Source organism: Lathamus discolor, chromosome W, assembly GCF_037157495.1.
Source record: "Lathamus discolor isolate bLatDis1 chromosome W, bLatDis1.hap1, whole genome shotgun sequence".
NCBI lineage: Eukaryota > Metazoa > Chordata > Aves > Psittaciformes > Psittacidae > Lathamus > Lathamus discolor.
The window spans coordinates 2322217-2344765 of NC_088908.1; the positions used below are offsets into that span (position 1 = coordinate 2322217).

General features: G+C 43.6%; 1 protein-coding gene across 5 annotated transcripts in view; it reads right to left on the reverse strand.

The window, feature by feature from the left end:
* The window catches only part of LOC136004468 (zinc finger SWIM domain-containing protein 6-like), a 176896-nt gene that overhangs the window by 50216 nt on the left and 104131 nt on the right, over positions 1 to 22549 (reverse strand). For all 5 annotated transcript variants that reach the window (XM_065660961.1, XM_065660958.1, XM_065660960.1 and 2 more), the window contains 2 exons: positions 4482 to 4630; positions 3809 to 3959 (listed from right to left, as the gene is read on the reverse strand). In XM_065660961.1, the coding sequence (XP_065517033.1) occupies positions 3809 to 3959; positions 4482 to 4630 (300 nt within the window). The remainder of the gene's footprint in view (positions 1 to 3808; positions 3960 to 4481; positions 4631 to 22549) is intronic.

Below are 22549 nucleotides of genomic sequence, written 5' to 3' on the forward strand. Positions count from 1 at the left end.
CTCAGTTCAACAGGCATCAGCAGATATTTACTGTACATTTCCATATTCCACCATTTTACCAATGCAATTTAATTAAAAAGACAAACCAAGGGTTTCAGATAGTTAATCATTCTGATATACTGAAGTCTTCAACCATGGTCATCAAGTTAAACACATTAAGATCAGCATTTGAAATTTACCAGCCTAGACACCATTTAAACAGCAACATGAAGAATTCAACCTCCACTCTAAACTCTGGTAAACACATCCATGTATTACTGTGGCAAGTTGGAAGTGTTCACCAGTGCATCACTAAAGCTCATCTAAATTCTTCTAACATGAGAAGTATATGAGCTAATCTTACAGCTTTGACCTGTAATCTTAATTTTTCCAATACTACGTCTTTGGAGCATTTGGCTCAACCTATTATTTGATGTACAACAGGGGAATCTGCTGAGCATAATTATATTCTTCCTCCTGATCTAGAGGCTTTAAACCACAACAAAATAGCATTGCACATAACTAGCTAGTTAACTTGAGGCCTTTGAATCAGAATTTCTTATCGAATTAGAACTTTGTATTAGAAAATTGACAGGCTCATACTTAGATGTGAAATATTTAATTTTGTTTTTTTTAAATCAGCATCTTCAAACATACAAACCCAATCTGATTTCTACACAATTTACCATAATCTGTAATCAACACAGTTTACCATAAACTTCAGCAGGAATTCTGATCAGAGCCCAATGTGTCCTTCCAGTATCCTTGGCCAATGTCAGACAGCATCAGTTAAGTTTTAATGAAAGACTCAAGCAATCCAGTCAAGGAGAAAAGTTGAAGTTATTTAAGTATGCTTAAAAACCTATGCCAAAATGGAACTGAGAAAGTGGCTGAATGCCTAGCAGTTGGCAGACAGCATACCAGTGCAAGCAAGCCAGCCTTTATTAAGCAGTCTAGACTTACATACTTTACATATCTGAAAAATCTCCATAAGTACAATGTTGTTACCTACCTGTGAAATAACTGAGATCATAGACAAAGCTTTTTTTAAAGACATACATATATGCCACTCCTGATTACACTGAACAAAAAGTATGCAAATGTACGAAAAGTATGCAAATGCATGTCCCACTCCCTTTATTGATAATTTAGTTCTCTGACATCCTAGAAGATGATAAGATAGGAAGCCAACATTATTTTAGAACCTAACGATACCATCGCCCCCTTAAACCCAATGTCTGAGTTCTCTGCCACTACTGGCACAGATCAAGGGTTGCCAGGGACATCCTGCTCTTCCTTCTGTAGTTTGCCATTGTAACTCTGGTCTCCCTTAAAACCTCCTTCAACTTTTGCATATTCACATGCATGTTTCACCTGAAAAAGAGATGTGTTTAACTAGAGTGAATCTCAAGGTGAAATCCTATCAAAAACATGACAGCAGCTTCTAATTTTCACACAATGTAGGAGTCAAGGTGGAGAGAATCATCCAATTAACAGATTTTTTCAGGGAACTTGCTAAGCACCAGTGGAAGGAATCCTACTGGTGTGGGGAAGAAGTGGACAGGTTAGCAACATAAACACAAGCTGGAGGTGGAAGAACTAAGTTCTATCCTTAGCCTATTGCACACCTGAAGTGATTGAAATGTATTTGCAATTGAAACTGTGGTACATAATCAACATATTTTGATACTGTTAGAGGAGGCATAGCAGTTCAGGACTGAAACAACAGGGTCTGCCTCAGACTGCAAATACAGCAGTTGAGGTAGTGGTGAGGCTGGAGGGTTGCACTGCAGCTTTTTGGGAGTGGCAGCTACAATTCCAATTAAACAGAGGTAAACTAATAAATTTGATTAATCTAAAATATTGCTTATTTGATGCCACAGACAGAGAGATTCCATCTTCAGATAGGTGGTGTCAAGATGATGTTAATATGGGACTGATGAAACAAGAAGAGGAGCTGCTAAGAAAATTTTAACAAAATCTCTTATGTTTACTGGCAGCATGTGGTAAGACTGCTACAGGTAACAGATGAAGAACATATTTCTGCCTCTCCCACCACCTACCAGCTCAACCCATGTAAGCAATGAAGCATGAGACCCTCCATTTTTCAGTATGGTGGGATAAAATTTTGCTGTATACATGTCAAGCTTGGCAAAAAGCATTATTCTCCAGTGAGATAAGGCATCATAGAAGTTACATACTAGGAGTATGTATTACATATGTAGTATGTAGTATTACATACTAAGAATATACCTGAAGGTACTTATATCTACACTGACAGAACTGCCTGCTCTGACATTAAGGCTATCCACCACAGAAGTCCATAATACCAACTATAGACAGACAGTGCTTTATTAGCCTAATGCTTCACTTAGAATGAACATAATTTATGCTAACCGGGTTATATCCAGTCAAGCCTACCAGACAACATGCAATCAATCATGGCCATCTTTAACCTTTAACAGTAGAAAACTTAAATTTTGCTTTTGACTTTTCCTCTCTAAATGAAGCACACTATTCTTGCTTGGATTTAATGTCATTTAGCTTGTTTTTGGATCTTTAAAGTGTACCAAGAGCATTACTTGTTTTGGCTTTGTTCTCTGTGGTGTCTACATATTGTCCCAAGAGGTGTCATCAGTAAGTTTTGTTGTTTTGTTGGGTCTTGGTTGGGGTCTTTTGGGGGGGGGTGGTGGGGTTGGGAAGTTTTACCAGAACATGTCTCAAGACTTTCCTGTAAGTCTAGACTTGAAGTGTCTTTCCAGATTGAGTGAGAGCACAGGTAACTACTCCAAGTTCCATGAATCACAAGGCAATTCCATTTGGCTGTGTCTTCAACTTGCTTTGAGAAAGCTTCCAAGACAGCATCCAAAACCTTACTATAGCTAAGATATATGCATAAATTCCTTTACTCATACACTCAGTGAATTATTTTTTAGAGAAAGAAATTAGAATTACCATTGTATTTTAAATATTTCAGGTTTTCTTTTATCACTTTTATCTTCTATATGCTTACATACCTACTGGTTAGTAATTTGTTCCAATACCTTACATCTAGGAAAGCATGCTGGTGGTTACTTAATACTATTATTTCCATTCACTTACCCACCTTACAATATTGGTGATATTTACTTTCGAGTTGTTTTAAATTTCCTCTCCCTACCACAAATTCCTATAGATTTTGAGAACTCATGAAGCAGCAGTTCAAAACTGTGTCAGCAAGTTTCTCAAACACTTTAGAGCAAGTGTCTTCAGACTTCACCAGTTTAAATATTCCTTTCCCATTTCAGCCTGTGTTCCTCTCTCCATTGTACAAGTCATATATCTGGTCACAACTGACCTTTCCTGTAGAGCAGTGTTAATTGTTATAGCCCTCTCTTAATTGATCTCCTTTCCTGGTCAGTAGTGGACTTCTGCTTTCCTTTGTTGCTATCTCCTCAGACTCCTAATGATTTTTCTCTTTTTGCCTTCTATTTTTCTCTAGTTGTGAATTGACTTCTTACTTAATCTTTTCAGTTTGCGCTAGTGGCTTATATACTTACCCTCAGTTGTATAGCTACATTTCTACTTTTTGCTTTATTCTTTTTAGATCCTCGGGTACTCACAGTCTGTTGCAATCACACTTGTTTCATACCATGCTTCCACTCCTGCTGTCTCATGTAGTAGATCACAAATTCAATTTCACCCAACCTTAACTGAAGAAGCAAAACTGCATAAAACTCTATCCTGCTTTACCTAGTACCACAATAAAGTTTCCTTCCATCCCAAATATGTAATTATTTATTCATTATACAAATGAACACCTAAATGATTTTGAAGTCTATACATTTACCCAGTTCATCCCAGAGCTGCCTATACTTGTCAGTCATTGCATTTCCTTGTTGTCTCCAATGTGACAGACGAGGGTCAGCCATGAACTGTTCTGTTATCAACATCAACATGCGAGCTCCATTTGAATCTCTCATCTTTAGCATCTCTCGCACCTAGGAAATCAGTCTTTTAATACAAACTTGAAAAAAACAAAGCAAACCACAGTATAGACAATATGCTGCAGTGTTAAACATTTCACCTCTGTTAAATAAGAAATATAATTTATATGTCTGATGTGAAAAAATTTTAAGTGGAAAAATATAGTCAGCCTTCCCAATTGTAACAATTTTTAGTTTCAGTATCCCATTGCAATTCTGCAAACACTCTTCTTCCACAAGTAATACACAACTGTATTATGCAAGCTGCTGCAAGACCATTTCTACAGGTTTCTCCAACATTTTGTGGGTAGGAAGGAAGAGAACATAAAAGCTGCATACAGAGGAAATGCTACTTCATATCCTTAAACTGATCTCAAGACACACCAGATTGTGTACCACTGCTTTATTAACTTTCCATCGCATTCCCAAAGGCTTTGTCTTGTTTTAGAACAACGGGACTCTGAGTAAGATGTGAATAAGACTGGCTGGGGGAACGGGGATAGAGAAAAGATGGAAGGTTTAGAGTACTTGACATACCTTTGAAAAAAGCAAATTGAGCTGCTTCCCTGATCCTTGGTATCCACCATGGGAGAGGAAGAGTTTGACCTGTTCTTGGACCTGTTCCTCATCCAAATGCCAGCAGTTTTCATCATCTATGCTTGCACCTGCTGTTGGGTCAGGAGCACCTGCAAACAGCAAGAAGAAAAATCATTGTTCTATATAAAGGAGAGGCTTGTGGGTCCAGGGAAAACGAGTACTGTAGAGGTTTTTGGATTTGTGCATTGTCCTATTTTGGATGTGTTAAATTTAATATAAAGGTTCTTTAAAATAGACCTAAATTTCTCCTCAGTAGTCTTAAACAGTTAGAAATGACAGCTTATAAAAAGGTATTTAAATAAATAATATTTTATAATAAAATATTAAATCCAATTTTTTTCCTCCCATCTGAGCAGCTATTCAAGAATGCTTTTACAAAGAAAATTAAACTTTAAATAGTACTTCAACAAATTCAATGTTAAAACCACTTTTCCCAAAACACCTGTGTAATTTTTGTACCTTCAGCAATCTTGCACCAGTTTTAGTGACTGCTAGTGAGCACTGCTATTGATCATAGAATCATAGTGTCATAGTTTAAACCCAGCCGGTAACTCAGAACCACACTGCCGGTTGCTCACTCCCCCCACTTCTTCCCCACCCCTGCTCCCAGAGGAAAGGGGAAGAGAACTAAAAGAATGTAAATCCCACGCATTGAGGTAAGAACAGTCCAGTAACTAAGGTATAACACAAAACTACTACTACCACCACCACCACCAATAATAATAATGATAAGGGGAATAACAAGGAGAGAGAATACAATCGCTCACCACCCAGCCTGACCCAAGCAGCAATCTGGGCCTCCCAGGTAACTCCCCCCAGTTTATATACTGGGCATAATGTGCTGTGGTATTGAATATCCCCTAGGCCAGTTTGGGTCAGGTGTCCTGCCTATGCTTACAGCACTGAACGAGCTACTAAGAAGGAGAGAAAAGACTGCTACAGCACCCAGGACAGTATTGTTGGATTGTTGCCTGCTAATGACACCACCAAACTCATCTGGTCACTGCTGAACTTGTCTGGTTTCATCAAAGTTCATTCTTAGTAGGGGTGACGAATGGAGGGAAGTCAGGGAGAGCTGATGGTGACCTGAGGACAGTTCTGCTGCGGCTGCCCGCTTTCGCATGACTTTATTCTCTGCTGATGATTATAACAGCACATATATTCTTTTCAGAGCATAGAGTGGTGGAGATGGGTACCTAGCTGATGGGCTATAAAAGAGTTACCTAGTAGGCAACAGCATATAATTAAGTTCATTGGCTGTTTTCCCCTAAAACTAAATCCCATTGAGGTACACATAGGACTTCCCCATCTTCCTGCATTACCCAACAAGTATATCCGGGTCCCTGAGCAGAAGCAATTCCACGAGTGGGTTTACCTTTACCTGAAGCAGGAATAACCCAGACTGTTTTCCCCAGCAAATGCTTTGTGTGCACCACAGGAACTTTATCCCATTCAACAGTATGTAAAAGCTCTGACTGGGCTGGGCCAGCCCTGTTGGCAGATACCCTAGTGTGGACCAACCAGGTGGATTTTGGTGAAAGTGCATCCCAATGTTTGGAAGCCCCACCACCCATTGCTCTCAATGTAGTTTTTAACAGCCCATTGTACCATTCGATTTTCCCAGAGGCTGGTTCAAGGTAGGGGATGTGATATACCCACTCGATGCCATGCTCTTTGGCCCAAGTGTCTATAAGGTTGTTCTGGAAATGAGTCCCGTTGTCTGAGTCAATTCTCTCTGGGGTGACGTGTCACCACAAAACCTGTTTCTCAAGGCCCAGGATAGTGTTCCGGGCAGTGGCATGGGGCACAGCGTATGCTTCTAGCCATCCAATGGTTGCTTCCACCATGGTAAGCACATGGCGCTTGCCCTGGCGGGTTGGTGGGAGTATGATATAAGCAATCTGCCAGGACTCCCCATATTTGTACTTCAGCCATTGTCCTCCATACCAAAGAGGCTTTAACCGTTTAGCTTGTTTAATTGCAGCACATGTTTCACACTCATGAATAACCTGGGCAATAGCACCCATTGTTAAGTCCACCCCTTGATCAGGAGCCCATCTGTATGTTGCATCTCTGCCCTGATGGTCTGAAGTGTCATGGGACCAACGGGCCAAAAATAATTCACCCTTATGTTGCAAATCTAAGTCCATCTGAGTCACTTCAGACTTACCAGCTTTATCCACTTGTTGGGTGTTCTGGTGTTCCTCAGTGGCCCAACTCTTATGTACATAAGCATCTACATGGTGTACCTTCACCACGAGGTTCTGCACCCGGGCAGCGATATCTTGCCACAGTGCAGCAGCCCAGATGGGCATTGCCAGTTGCTCTGCTTCCATTGCTGCAACCACTCCCACAGGGCATTTGCCACCATCCATGAATCTGTACAGATATAAAGTACTAGCCAATTTTCTTGTGCAGCAAAGTCCAAGGCCACCTGGATGGCATTCACCTTGGCAAACTGTTTCTATTCACCCTCTTCAGCAGTTTCTTCAACTTGTAGGAGAATCAATACAGCTGCCTTTCATCTCCGATGCTTTCCCACAAAAAGGCAGGATCCATCAGTAAACAAGGCATATTGCTTTTCACTTTCTGACAGTTTATTATATTGTGGGGCCTCTTCAGAACTCATCACCTCCTCCTCTGGTGACATTCCAAAATCTTTGCCCTCTGGCCAGGCAAATGATGACTTCTAGAATTCCTGGATGACTGGGATTTCCTATTTGAGCTCATTGTGTAATTAGTGCAGCCCACTTACTCCATGTAGCATAGGTTGCATGATGTGTAGAGGAGACCCTGCCTTTGAACATCCAGCCCGGCACAGGCAACCAGGGTGCCAGGAGGAGCTGTGCTTCAGTGTCAATCACTTCTGAAGCAGCTCAAAACCCTTCATAGGCTGCCAGCATCTCTTTTTCAGCTGGCCTCAGATCCTCTGTATCCCCAACTCCAAAAGCCGAGGGGTTGACCTCAAGTCTCCCCTGGGGCTTTCTACCAGAGGATCCAGGTAGGACCATTCTCCCCCACTGTGGTGTAGAACACATTTTTCACATCTGGCCCGGTCCAGACTGGTCCAAGGGCTACTGCGCGAACTATCTCTCATTTAATTTGTTCAAAGGCTTGTTGTTGCTCAGGGCCCCATTTGAAATCATTCTTCTTCTGGGTCATGTGATAGAGAGGGTTTACACTCAGACTAATTTGGGATGTGCATTCTCCAGAACCCCACAACACCTAAGAAGGCTTGGGTTTCTTCCTTTTTAGTTGGTGGAGACACTGCTGTTATCTTGTTGATCACATTTGTGGGGATCTGGTAGTGTCCATCTTGCTTGAATCTCCTGTGCAGGTCACTTGAAATAACTCAGTTTTATGGGAAAACCAGCCTTCAGCAGGATTTGGATTATTTTCTTCCGTTTCTTAGAAATGTCTTCTGCTCTATCGTCCCACATGATAATGTCATCAATGTATTGCAGGTGTTCTGGAGCTTGCCCCATTCCAGTGCAGTCTGGATCAGACCACGGCAGATGGTAGGGCTCTGTTTCCACCCCTGGGGCAGGGGTGTTTCCACCCCCTGGGGGGGTGTGTGTGTGTGGTGTGAGGGAGTGGACTGCGTGGCTGACTTGCCAAGAGGGTTTAACCCACGACAGCCCCCTTCAGATACTGGAAGGCTGCTATGAGGTCTCCGCTCAGCCTTCTCTTCTCCAAGCTGAACAGCCCCAACTTTCTCAGCCTGTCTTCATATGGGAGGTGCTCCAGTCCCCTGATCATCCTCATGGCCCTCCTCTGGACTTGTTCCAACAGTTCCAATACCTTTTTATGTTGAGGATACCAGAACTGCACACAATACTCCAGGTGAGGTCTCACAAGAGCAGAGTAGAGGGGCAGGATCACCTCTTTCGACATGCTGGTCACGCTCCTTTTGATGCAGGTCAGGATACGGTTGGCTTTCTGGGCTGTGAGTGCCCACTGCTGGCTCATGTTCATTTTCTCATCTACCAGCACCCCTAAGTCCTTCTCTGCAGGGCCGCTCTGAATCTCTTCTTTGCCCAATCTGTAGCTGTGCCTGGGATTGCCCTGAACCAGGTGTAGGACCTTGCACTTGTCGTGGTTGAACTTCATAAGGTTGGCATCAGCCCACCTCACAAGCCTGTCGAGGTCCCTCTGGATGGCATCCCTTCCCTCCAGCATATCAACCGGACCACACAGCTTGGTGTCATGGGCAAACTTGCTGAGGGCACACTCAATCCCACTGTCCATGTCACCGACACAGACGTTGAACAAGACAGGTTTGAACACCAATCCCTGAGGGACACCACTCGTTACTGGTCTCCAGCCAGACACTGAGCCATTTAACCCTCGTAAAGAATTATTTTCTCATATGCAGCCTGGATCTCTCCTCTTTCAGTTTACAGCCATTAATAGTCACTTGGCTGCATGAGGCTCTGTAGTCTCAATGTGACATCCTGATGTGAGCCCCTGGTAGGCAGCACACCTTTCTGGAGAGCACATCAGGCCTGCAAATGGATGCCTACTAGTATCAGTCATCACCTTTTCCTAGTTGCGCTTATTAATTGGGGTGCACATCGGCTGCCATCCTCATCCCCAGCGTCCTTCCTGCTGTGATGGGTCTTTCATTATCGGTTTGTAAAGCAACGAATGGGTTCTTCAAGGGCACCTCTGGCTTGGGGGGAAGTCTCCCTCCTGTGGGTCCTTGCCATTGCAAGTTTCCATTCCCCTTCATTATAGGCCCCCTGCTCCCTTCTCTGTGGTCTGTTTGGGGCATTTGGCTGTGGCTCTGCTCCCATCCATGCTTGGAAACAGCTAACTTATTCTCAACCCCCTCACCATCTCCTGCAGCTTAGCCACTTGCTGCAGGAGGTCCTCCACCTGGGCACACCATCTGCAGGCAGGTCTGCTGGCCCAAGAGAACGCTCTAGGCACCTCCTGCAGCCTCTTTCTGAGTATGAGTGAAGGCCACCACCAGCATAGATGATGCAGAACCCTCCCCTGGAGCTGCAGCCTTTGCTTTCGACAACTGCCCACCATTCTCCCCTAAGCATCAGGTAGGATGTGTACCCTAACTGGTGCAGACGGCCTATGGAATGTCCCTCCTTCAAGGAGGTGCCCTGCTGCCTAAACTGCCACACCATGCCCTGCTTGCCACACTACCTAGGACTGCCCTTGGTGGGTGTGGGGGTGCTGTTATTCCTGGCCCCGCCCACACCACATCAGCAGATCTCGTGCGAGCATCCATTCCAGGCACTCCTGGGTTTCTCTTGCTCAGGAACTCTCTTCTATGCTGCTGTCCACTGCAAGCCCCTTCTCTGCTGCTGAACGTGCCTTCTCCGGAGATCCTAATAATAAGCAATTAATGGAATACTGCTGCTTCATAGAGTCACAGAATGCTTTGGGCTGGAAGGGACCTTAAAGATCATCTAGTTCCAACCCCTCTGCTGTCATGGGCGGGGACACCTTCCACTAGACCAGATTGCTCAAAACCCTGTCCAACCTGGCCTTGAACACTTCGAGCAATGGGATATTCACAACTTTTCTGGGCAACCTGTTTCAGTGTCACACCACCCTCATAGTGAAGAATTTCTTCCTTCCTAATGTCTAATCTAAATCTACCCTTTCAGCTTAAATCCATTCCCCCTTGTCCTGTCACTACATGCCCTTGTAAAAAGACCCTCTCCAGATTTCTTGTAGGCACCCTTTATGTGTTGGGAGGCTGCTGTAAGGTCTCTCCAGAGCCTTTTCTTCTCCATGTTGAAGAAGCCCATCTCTCTTAGCCTGTTTTCATAGGAGAGGTGCTCCAGCCCTCTGATCATCTTTGTGGCCCTCCTCTGGACTCACTCTAACAGCTCCCCCAAAACAAGAGGGACATGGCCCCAGAACTGAATGCAATACTCCAGTTAGGGTCTCACAAGAGCGTAGCTGAGGGGAGAGTCACCTCCTTTGACCTGCTGGCCATGCACCTTTTGATGCAGCTCAGCATATGGTTGGCTTTCTGGGCTGCAAGCGCACACTGCTGGCTCATGTTGAGCTTTTCATCAGCCAGCATCCCCAAGTCCTTCTCCTCAGGGCTGATCTCAATCCAGTCTCCACCCAGCCTGTAGTTGTGCTTGGGATTGCCCTGACCCAGGTGCAGGATCTTGCACTTGGCCTTGGTGAACTTCATGAAGTTTGTGCTGGCCCACCTCTCAAGCCTGTCAAGGTCCCTCTGGATGGCATTCCTTCCCTCCAGTGTGTGAACTGCACCACACAGCTTGGTGTCACCGTCAGTCTTGGTGAGGGTGCATTCAATCCCACTGTCCAAGTCACTGACAAAGATATTAAACAGCACCCATCCCAGTACTGACCCCTGAGGAACACCACTCATCACTGATCTCCACTTGGACATTAAGCCATTGACCACAACTTGAGAGCAACCATACAGTAAATTCCTTATTCACCAAGCGCTCCATCCATCAAATCCATGCCTCTCCAATTTAGAAACAAGATTGTTGTGTGGGACAGTGTCAAATACCTTGCACAAGTCCAGGTAGATGACATCAGTCGCTCTTTCCTTATCCACCAATGCTGTGGCCCCATTGTAGAAGGCCATCAAATTTGTCAGGCATGACTTGCCTCCACTTCTTCATCTTGCTCTATCATACCATGGCCTACAGTATAAAGGCAAAGTTGTCATTTAACTGAAAAATAATGTCTCCCTCCAATGGCTCAAGGTCTGCTTTTTCATTTCATTTTCAGCACTACAGATGAGGTGAGGAGGGTGCAAAAAAATAGCCTTTATCTTTTGCAATATAGGGGTTGGAGGATTTTGGGAGGCAGTGTGTGTCTTCCACTGTTGGAGCTCCTTTCCCTGCCTATCTGGTCCATGTTCAGCCCAGCTGGATTCTGAAGCAAAAGCTTGTGACTTGTCTGCCTGTATGGGCATGACTTGTTGGGTATTAGATACAGCCAGAAGCACCAGAGCAGTAAGGATGCCATGGTGACATCACAGATCCTTTTTTTCTTTTTTTTTTTTTTTTTTTTTTAAATTAGAGAAAGTGTCTGTAGAAAAGTATTTTCAGGGTGGCAAGGTGTTAAGCTTTTGGTTCAAAATGAATAAAAATAGTCTATTTTTGTATTTGCTTTCTGGGTTATATTCTCTTCAGATTTAGTGCAAGTTTATGGCTATGAAACAAATACAAAATATGATTGTATCTAGGAAATATGTGGGCTGTGGATGACTGACAAAGCATGTGTCAATATCAGCCTTATTGGCAACATAGGTAAATAGAGCATTACTTAAATGCTTCTTTTTTAAGGATTTGGGAAGAACTGTTGATTGCAGAGGCTTTTGGTCTGTCTGAACACTTGCTAAGCAGGTCTAGGCAGCTTCTTTGAAGCTGCTCCCTTGGCTTTTCTAATTTAGTTTTAGTTTTTTGGACTACATTTCCTCCTATAACCAGTCTTACTGCTTCTAGTCTTCACTAGGTCTGCAAAACTTCTGGGGCAGTGTTTCTCATCACAGGTGTTTGGTCAGTGTGTGCTTGTCACTAAGTCTTGTATAAAACAGTGTAATCCTGTTGTAAATTAGAGACAGGTTGCAGGACTACATTTAGAGTTTAAATTTAAATACATGATGGAAATGATTTTCTAAGAGTTTTATGAAGGAGTGGGAAGATGGAAAAAAAATCAAGAGAAGCCCTTTCTCTTTGTTCTTCCACTTCTTATCCTGTGAATGATTTTGCAGACATAGGTGGCATCAGTACAGTTCCTAATAATAAAGATAAATGCGAGAACAATCAGCATACTGGATATAACAAACTTTAAAACTGTTAAAAAGAAACTTGTTTGTGCAAGTCACCACTAGTTCATGAAATTATCAGATGGTATTGGGGCCAAGTCTTAAGTGGAGACAAAAAAGACCAGATATACTAGTATGAAAAAAGCATTTTAAAGTTTAAGACATGACCTAGTCAGTGGTTAGGGCTTTAGGAGTTAGAAGAGATGAATTTCTTCTGTACTACAGAGGTGTGCTGCATGACTTTACATGAGTTGCTCTGCTTGTGTGTGTTGCTTTCTCCTGCCTTATCTGTTGAAGGTTATTATTAAATTTCATGACTACTGCTGGGCAGTGCATACCACAGTGATGCCTCAGGTTCTGTCCGGGGCATCTGGTCAGTAGTAGTACAGAAGCATAACTACAAGGAAACCTTTGGGTTGCTTCTGTGAATCAGGCAAGTTTTACATCTCTCAGTCCAGTGAGCACAATCTGTGATTCCCATTTGAGCTATAAAATTACTAAGTCTAGTTCAATGCAGCATAGACCATAATGAAACAGGACTTTGGAGCTTTTAAGCTACCTAAATATTGCTGTGGTCAACTTCGAGTCTCCTCTGGAGCTTTCTACCAGAGGCTCCAGGTAGGACCATTCTCCCCAGCTGCAGTGTAAAGCACATTTTTCACATCTTGCCAATCCAGACTGATCCGAGGGCTACTGCATGAACTAGCTCTCGTTTAATTTGTTCAAAGACTTCTTGTTGCTCAGGGCCCCATTTAAAATCATTCTTCCTCCAGGTCACATGATAGAGAGGGCTTGCAATCAGACTGTAATTTGGGATGTGCATTCTCCAGAACCCCTCAACACCTAAGAAAGCTTGTGGTTTTTTCCTATTAGTTGGTGGAGACATTGCTGTTATCTTGTTGATCACATCTGTGGGGATCTGGCAGCATCCATCTTGCCATTTTATTAACAAAATCTGGAAAAAAAAAACCCAGCCAAAACTAGGACAATTTTACTAAAATATCTGTGTAAGCATGCATTTCTTATTTCTTTGTCGATTAAATCTATGAATTAACATGGCAGAAGAAATCTTGTATACTTGATTTTCTCTTGTGTTACTGTAGATAGTGTTCCTCATATTCCGCTGTTTCACTTCTCTTTTTTGGAACCTGTTTTTTCAGAGTGCAATGCTCCTTGCTCTTTTATCTCAAGGTTCCTCTTTATGGTGAATCATAATGAAAGAAATCTATAAGCAGTTCAGAGAGTGAGAGGCCCTTCCCTTGAAGGTGAAACGCATCCAATAACATAGCCACTAAGATATCCTGTGAGGCATAGTGTTTATTGTAATTTGAAAAAGAAGTATGGGGCAGTGCTTCAGTGCCAGTACCTAAATGGCATGTTGCTTTCCCTTTGTACTCTACCAGCTGATGGTCCTGTCTTGTATATGTCTTGTCTATTTGTACTGATGCTGTATTAGCAATTCAGTGCAATGTCAGTGTAAGTATGCAGGAACAAAGCACTGGAATGCTGAAAATTTAATAGAGTATTAGGCACAGAGATCAATCTCCTAATGAATGCTATGTAGGTACTAGTGTTGTGTTTCAAATATCTTTAGTTATTAAAAAATCAAGAATTTTACACCAAATGCCCCTTTACCCAAATAGTCAGTGCAGAAGAAAACAACCCACCAACAACCAAACAACATGGCATGTGATACCCTTTCAAGGAAAGTAGGAACACCCAGGGAAAGTAGCTCTTCTCATTCTCTCCTTTGGATTGATGAATCAAGAGAATTAAAATATCTCTTGCTTGACTCTTGCCTTGATGGGATATGGACACAGTAGGGGTGAATAATAGCCTTTCTGTCCCATCCCATTTTCTGCATATCACTTTTCCATTTCTCCTTCCCCAGACACTTGGCAGCTTTTTGATGCAAGTCTGTCTGCCCAGCATCCCCTGTTGTCCCCACACCAGAATGTGAGCCATAGTGACAGTGTAATTGGTGCCTTTTGTCAGGAGATCTTATGGGACTGCAGGAGTCTCAGCTGAGCAGCAACAAGGAGGAACTGAATATTAATGTCTCTGGGAACCCCACACCAAATGACTCAGAACTCTTCTGCATGACATAGACTTGACTGCTTGACCATCGTAACAGCTATTTAAATTTTTCTTTTAATGATTCTAATAACAGTAAAAAACTAACTGTATTCGCAGGGGACTGTAGCTAAATGAACAAGTGGAGTCTTAAACTTTTGTTAAAACTGCTTTTCTGTCTCTATAGAAAGTTTAACTTTGAACTATTGTATCTTTTTTATTTGAAAGTTTCTGATGCTGAGTATATACTGCTCTTTTACCTTATTCTGCAGAATATAAACTGTATTTTAATAATTTTAGGATGCTGAGTGTATCTTTTGTCTGCATCCCAAAAGCAAGATACCACTTGGCATGGATTGGATGTGTCTGTCTGTGCTAGTAGGAGGCCTTCAAATGTGTTAAAGAGCTCTTTTGTACTAGCTGAATAATTCTATCACAGTTTTGTACTTAGGTTACAGAGATATTGTAATAGTACATTGAGATACATTGTTGTATTGGGTCTGGATGGGATGGAGTTAACTTTCCCTGTAGCAGCCCTCATTGTGCTGCACTTTGTAGTTGTAGCTAGAAAGGTGTTGGTAACATACCAGTGGTTTGTCTACTGCTGAGCAGTATTCCCACATCATCAAGGCTGTCTCTCCAACATTTACCCCCCCTCACCCCCTGTTGTGGGATGGGAAGGAGAATTGGGACAAAGGTAAAAACCCATGGGTTGAGATAAGAACAGTTTAATACTTGAAATAATCATAATTATTATTATAGAGAGGTATAACTCCCCCCAAAAAAGAAACCAAACCAACAAACAACACAACAAACCACAAAAAAAAACCAAAGCCCAATCAAACAAACAACCCCAAGTGATTCACAATACAATTGCTCACCACCCGCTGACTGATGCCCAGTCTGTCCCAGAGCAATGATTGGTCCCTTCTGGCCAGCTCCCCCCAGTTTCTGTACTGGGCATGATGTGCTGTGGTATGGAATACCCCTTTGGCTAGTTTGGGTCAGGTGTCCTGTCTCTGCTTCCTCCCAGCTTCTTGTGCCCCTCCTCCCTGGCAGAGCATGGGAAACTGAGATTAGGGTAAGTGCTACTTAGCAACAACTAAAATATGGGTGCATTATCAACATTATTCTCAGAGTAAAGCCTAAACACAGCATTGCACCAGCTACTGGGAAGAAAATTAACTCTATCCCAGCCGAAAAAACAGGGCATAACTAGACACAGTAAAAGAATAATTCCTCTGTGTTCAGAAGTAACAGTACTAATACTTTTTCTTTTCTACACATTGATGTTTAAAAAAATTAGACAGCAATTACAGAAAAGTGACAAAGCAGTATTTTTTTATATACAGATTTGTATAAGTTGGGTTTTTTTATTTGCTCACTGTTCTCTTTCTTGTTTTGGTATAAAGCAATGAGTTACTTTTCACATCAACAAGTGGAAACATGAAGAAAACTTTGACTTTGCTTGCCTGTGTAAGGATCTGTTATCTGGATTTTTTTGCTGCCTTCAAAATAACATCTGGTTTTGTACTAGCGAGTTACAATTGTATTTACTGTGAACTAGTGCATAGCAACATCTAGGCAGTGATTTTGGTGCTACAGATTACTCAGTATACACTCTGTGACAATCTAGTTGATTTTTAGGTGAGCAGTGTCTGGTTAAGATACCACAGAGAATGTGAGTTTTTCTGTCTTGCCCTGGCTGGAAGGAAATCATTACATTTGGTGCAATATTTGAGGTCTAGTAGATGCTGAGTCTGAAATAATTTTTGACTGTGAAAGAGTATAGAGGTGGTTCTTTTTGGCTGAAAGTTCTGGATAATTCTGAAGTTTTTACAATGAATGTGACTTGTTTGCCATAAATACAAATTTCCTATTAAAATGGAGCATTACAAAACAATCCCCAGTGAATTCTGAGTGACTGGGCAGTTGAAGATATTTCCCAAATGTACACTACACCTCCCACTTCCCCACCGCTTTGAAACAACCTAGTTGGTTCTGTCTTTACTAGCTGCTGTCGTGCAGGTTACTGGAGGTGAGCTGGTGGTGCTAATGTTTAAGCATTACTGCCTAAAATTAGAGTCCTTTTAACCAGTAAGACCTGCATGTGGCAGGGAACATTATCTGCAGTTTGTCCTGCTGCCTCCATTTACTGAATGGAGCAAATAAATGAATGCAACATAGCCAAACAGATTTCTGAGAGCTGGAGGAAGCAAATGACCAGGTATGAACTTTTGCTCAAACTGTACCTGTGTGGAATAATTTGACTTAAACTTGATTTGAAGAATATTTGTGTTTTTGAGAATGTTTTGTAAGCTTTTAAGTTTTTCTATGAAATTCAGATTTTAGTTCAGATGATGTTTGTTGTGAAGGGCTGATGAAAACCACAAGTGCTTTCAGAGGTACGGAATGGAAGGCTTAATGTTTAGAGAACTTGATCCCAAATAGTTACGGTTGTTTGGTTTAAAAGAACATAGCCTTTATTTCTTTTAAAACCCCAAACACATATAAATAATTGCATTTGGATTATTAATAGAGATGTAGTTTATCAAAAACAGGTGTACTGGGTTCAGCAGTAGCAGTCATTTTCTCCTTCTTAGCAGCTGGTGCAGTGCTGTGTTTTTGACTTTCAGCCTGGGAACAATGCTGATAACACCTATGTTTTTAGTCGTTGCTAAGTAATGTTTACTCTGACCAAGGAATTTTTGTGAGTCTCATGCTCTGCCAGGGAGGAGGGAAAGTCAGGAGGAAGCAGAGACAGGACACCTGACCCAAACTGGCCAAAGGGTATTCCATACCACAGCACATCATGCCCAGTATATAAACTGGGGACAGTAACCTAGAAGGGCTAGATTGCTGCTCAGGTCGATCTGGGTATCGGTTGGTGGGTGGTGAGCAGTTATATTCTCTTCCCTTGTTATTTCCCTTATCATTATTATTATTGGTGGTAGCAATAGTAATTTTGTGTTATACCTTAGTTACTGGACTGTTCTTATCTCAACCCGTGGGACTTACATTCTTTCAATTCTCCTCCCCATCCCTCCGGGAGTGGGGGGAGGAAGGGGGGGAGTAAGCGAGCGGCTACATGGTTCTGGGTTGCCAGCTGGGCTTAAACCACAAGTTCTTTGTGGCACCCAACATGGGACACGAAGGGTAGAGATAGCGACAGATCTGACCGGAGTGTGTCTAATCGTATTTGTGATAAGCATTAACTGTTTTGGATTAATAGTCACTCATCGCAATGCTGATTTATTGGCTCTCAAAGTTGTTGCGCTTGATCTCGGAGTTTCATCATGTTGTACCTTAGTTAGAGCTGGTATTTGCTGTTTTTGTGTTTATCAGCAGTGGGGCTTGGGCTAATGTTCTTGTTTTCCTGTACTTTTTGGTAATGACTTATAATACAATAGACTCATTGATCATGAAACTGGTCTGGCTTGTGTTCCCAATGTGGTCATTATCTTTATACTTTGGGAGGTATATAATGGAAGTGTTTAGCAGTTACACATCCTTTTTCTCCTCCTCTGGTGGTCAACCTATGAAGGAGGCATTCCCTTACGTTCTCAGCTCCTCCACCAGACTATTTACAGCATCATTTGAGAGTTCTGAAGGTTTTGAATGGCCTTTGGGTACCCTTGAGACCTGCCTGCTGATTGTGCTGGGGATCACGATGTTGGCACACATACAGAGTGTGTTTTACCCATGACCATTTAATCTGATCCCGAAAGTTAAGCAGAGTCAGGATTGGGTCTTGTCTAGGGTTAGACAATGATATAGGAGGACCAAGAGATTTTCCCCAAGAATGGGCAGTCGTGTGCGGCAGGGTGTGTGGGATAGTATCTAGGCCAGTGGGCCCCTCCACTGCTTTGGAACTTCACTACTGAACAAGTGCAAAATCCAGAAAAAACACTTAAATGAGGTGTGCTGTCATTCTGGTCATACCAGAGAGGAACAAATCATGGCAACGTGCTGGGGCTCGGCCTATGCTTACGGAGCCCTGCTGAACACTATCCAGCAACTTCAAAGGGAAAAAAAATGTCTCTGGATCTGATGGCAAAGCACTAGACAACACAGCTACTCCAACTCCAAGTACATCAACTACACCAAACCCAGTGACAAGTACAGCAACTACACCAACCCCAGTGACAAGTACAAAGCTACTCAAACCCCAACAGCAACAGACAGCGCAGCTGCATGTGCTGCTGAAGCACAGCGGCTGCACCAACCCTGACAACAGATACTGCAGCCACTCCAACCACAGTGATAATCACTGCAGCTAAACCAGAGGACCAATTTGTGCCGGTATCGGTTGCCCCTGTACGCAAGGGGAAAAGCAAAAAAGTGGCAAAAAAAAGCAACTCGGACAGTGAAGAAAGATGAAGAACCAATGCACTTACTACACGGGACAGCATCTGATCAGGAGTTATTATTACGTGAATCAGAGGAAGAATCATAGAATCATACAATAATTAGGATTGGAAAGGAACTTAAGATCATCTATTTCCAAACCCCCACACCATGAGCCTGGACACCTCACACTAAACCATGTCACCCGAGGCTCTGTCTAAACTGGCCTTGAAAAGAAGAAGAGCTGACTTCTTGACCCCAGACCTCAACCGAGCTACAGAATATGCAAAAAGATTTTACCCATCATCCAGGGGAGCTCATCATCACCTGGTTGCTCCAATGCTGGGATAATGGGGCCGACGGTCACAAGCTAGAAGGTAGGGAAGCTAAGCAGTTGGGATCACTCTCAAGAGAAGGGGGAATTGACAAAGCAATTGCAAAAGTGATATGGTCCCTCAGCCTTTGGAGGCGGCTCTTGGCAGCTGTGAAAGATAGGTTTCAATGCAAGGACGATGTTATGAGTCATTTGGCCAAGTGGACTACTTTAGACAAAGGCATCCAGTCTCTGAGGGAATCAGCTATTGTAGAGATGATCTATAGCAGGCCAGATGCCAGGAATGCACCCGTAGATCCAGATGAAGTCAAACGTACACGATCCGTGTAGTGGAAATTTAAACGAAATGCACCGTCATCATATGCCCACTCAGTGGCAGCAATAACATGGAATGAAGTAGCACCACCAACAGTGGATGAGATGATTCATAAACTCCAGGAATTTGAAAACAATCTCACAACTTCTATCATTTCAGCTGTGGAAAAACTGTCTCAGGATTTCAAACACTTGAGAGACGATGTATCCGATCTATCCAGCTCCCCACGTGTACCAACCCACATCTCAGCTATTAACAAAAGGCATCCTACAGCTCGACAGAGAAGATACAAGAGGTATACGCCACAGGCCACCCTATGGTTTTACCTGTGGGATCACGGAGAAGACATGTGGAAGTGGGATGTTAAACCTTCCTCAGCTCTGGAGGAACTGGTGTGTGAATTGAAGAGGAGAACAACTGTCAAGGATGATCCTCCCAAGAAAGTTGCTGCACCAGTCTCTGGTGAGCAGGTTCCCAGGTGGAATGGAAGTGAAGAGGATTTTACTCCAACTCCTGTGATAAGGAATCATAATCCCTTTATACAAGATCTAAGTGGAATATCTTATGATCACTATTAGAGGGGCCCTGCCTCCAGCCAGGTGGAAGAGAGGGACAATCAGGTTTACTAGACTGTGTGGATCATATGGCCTGGCACATCAGTCCCACAGAAGTATACGGCTCTAGTAGATACTGGTGCACAGTGTACCCTGATGCCATCAAGCTGTCAAGGGGTGGAACCCATTTGTATTTCTGGAGTGACAGGAGGATCCCAAGAGTTGACTGTACTGGAGGCTGAAATCAGCCTGACTGGGAGGAAGTGGCAAAAGCACCCCATTGTGACTGGTCCAGAGGCTCCATACATCCTCGGCATATGCTACCTCAGGTCGATACCAAGACCGACCGAGCAGTGAGCCAGCTCTTCCGGGTAACTCTCAGTTACATCCTGGGCATGACGTGCTGTGGTATGGAATACCTCTTTGGCTAGTTTGGGTCAGGTGTCCTGTCTCTGCTTCCTCCCGGCTTCCCCTCCTCCCTGGCAGAGCATGAGACTCACAAAGTCCTTGGTCAGACTAAACACCTGAGCAGCAACTAAAAACATTGGTGTCATCGGCGCTGTTCCCAGGCCGAAAGTCAAAAACACAGCGCTGCACCAGCTACTAAGAAGGAGAAAAATGACTGCTACTGCAGTGCTGTGCTTCAATGCTAATCACTTCCGAAGCAGCTCGAACCCCTTCATAGGCTGCCAGCATATCTTTCTCAGTTGGGGTATAGCTGGCCTCAGATCCACTGTATCCCCAACTCCAAAAGCCGAGGGGTCATCCTCGAGTCTCCCCTGGAGGTTTCTGCTAGAGGCTCCAGGTTGGACCCTTCTCCCCCACTGTCGTGTAGAGCACATTTTTCACATCTGGCCCTGTCCGGACTGGTCCATGGGCTACTGCATGAACTATCATTCAATGTGCTCAAAGGCTTGTTGTTGCTCAGGGCCCCATTTAAAATAACTTTTCTTTCGGGTCACATGATAGAGAGGGTTTACAATCAAACTGTAATTTGGGATGTGCATTCTCCAGATCTCATTGATCACATGTGTGGGGATCTCACGACATCCATCTTTCCATTTTATTCCCCCAAATTGAATCTCCTGTGCAGGTCCCTTGAAATTACTCCATTTTATGGGAAAACCAGCCTTCAGCAGGATTTGGATTATTTTCTTCCGTTTCTTAAAAATGTCTTCTGCTTTAGCGTCCCACATGATAATGTCATCAATGAATTGCAGGTGTTCTGGAGCTTGCCCCTGTTCCAGTGCAGTCTGGATCAGACCATGGCAGATGGTAGGGCTCTGTTTCCATCCCTGAGGCAGTCGGTTCCAAGTGTACTGCACGCCCCTCCAAGTAAAAGCAAAATGTGACCTGCACTCTGCTGCCACAGGAATTGAGAAAAATGCATTGGCAATATCAGTCGTGGCATACCACTTGTTTGCCTTTGACTCCAGTTCGTACTGAAGTTCTAGCATGTCCGGTACGGCAGCACTCAAGGGTGGTGTGACTTCATTCAAGCCACGTTAGTTTACTGTTAGTCTCCACTCTCCATTAGACTTTTGCACTGGCCAGATGGGGCTATTAAAGGGTGAGCGGGTCCTACTGGAAACTCCTTGACTCTCCAGTCTATGGATCAGCTTATGGACGGGAATTAGGGAGTATCGGTTGGTGCGATATTGCCGCCGGTGCGCTGTTGTGGTCGCGATTGGCACTTGTTGGTCTTCGACCTTCAGCACCCCCACAACAGAAGGATCCTCTGAGAGACCAGGCAAGGTGGACAGCTGCTCAATTTCCTCTGTCTCCAAAGCAGCAATACCAAAAGCCCATCGGTACCCTTTTGGGTCTTTGAAGTACCCTCTCCTGAGGTAGCGTATGACGAGGATGCATGGAGCCTCCGGACCAGTCACAATGGGGTGCTTTTGCCACTTCCTCCCAGTCAGGCTGATTTCAGCCTCCAGTACAGTCAACTCTTGGGATCCTCCTGTCACTCCAGAAATACAAATGGGTTCCACCCTTGACAGCTTGATGGCATCAGGGTACACTGTGCACCGGTATCTACTAGAGCCGTATACTTCTGTGGGACTGATGTGCCAGGCCATCTGATGCACACAGTCCAGTAAATCCGATTGTCCCCTACCTCCATCTGGCTGGTGGAGGTCACCACAACTTTGGGCAGTCAAGTCTTGTAGAAAGGGATTAGTCTTCTTTATCACAGGAGCTGGAGTAAAATCAGCTCTTCCACTCCATCTGGGAAACTGCTCACCAGAGACTGAAGCCGCAGCTCTCATGGGATGATCAGCCTTGACCTTCCTTCTCCTCTTCAATTCACGCACCCGTTCCTCCAAAGCTGAAGTAGGTTTTCCATCCGACTTCGTCATGTCTTCTCCGTGATGTCGCAGGTAAAACCATAGGGTGGCCCAGGGCGTATACCTTCTATATGTTCTCTCTGGAGCAGTAGGATGACTATTGTTAATAGCTGAGACGTGTGTTGGCACGCGTGAGGATCTGGATAGATCAGATAGATCGTCCCTCAATTGTTTGAGGTCCTGAGACAGTTTTTCCTCAGCTGAGATGATGGAAGGGGTGAGATTGTCTTCGAACTTTCGGAGTTTATGAATC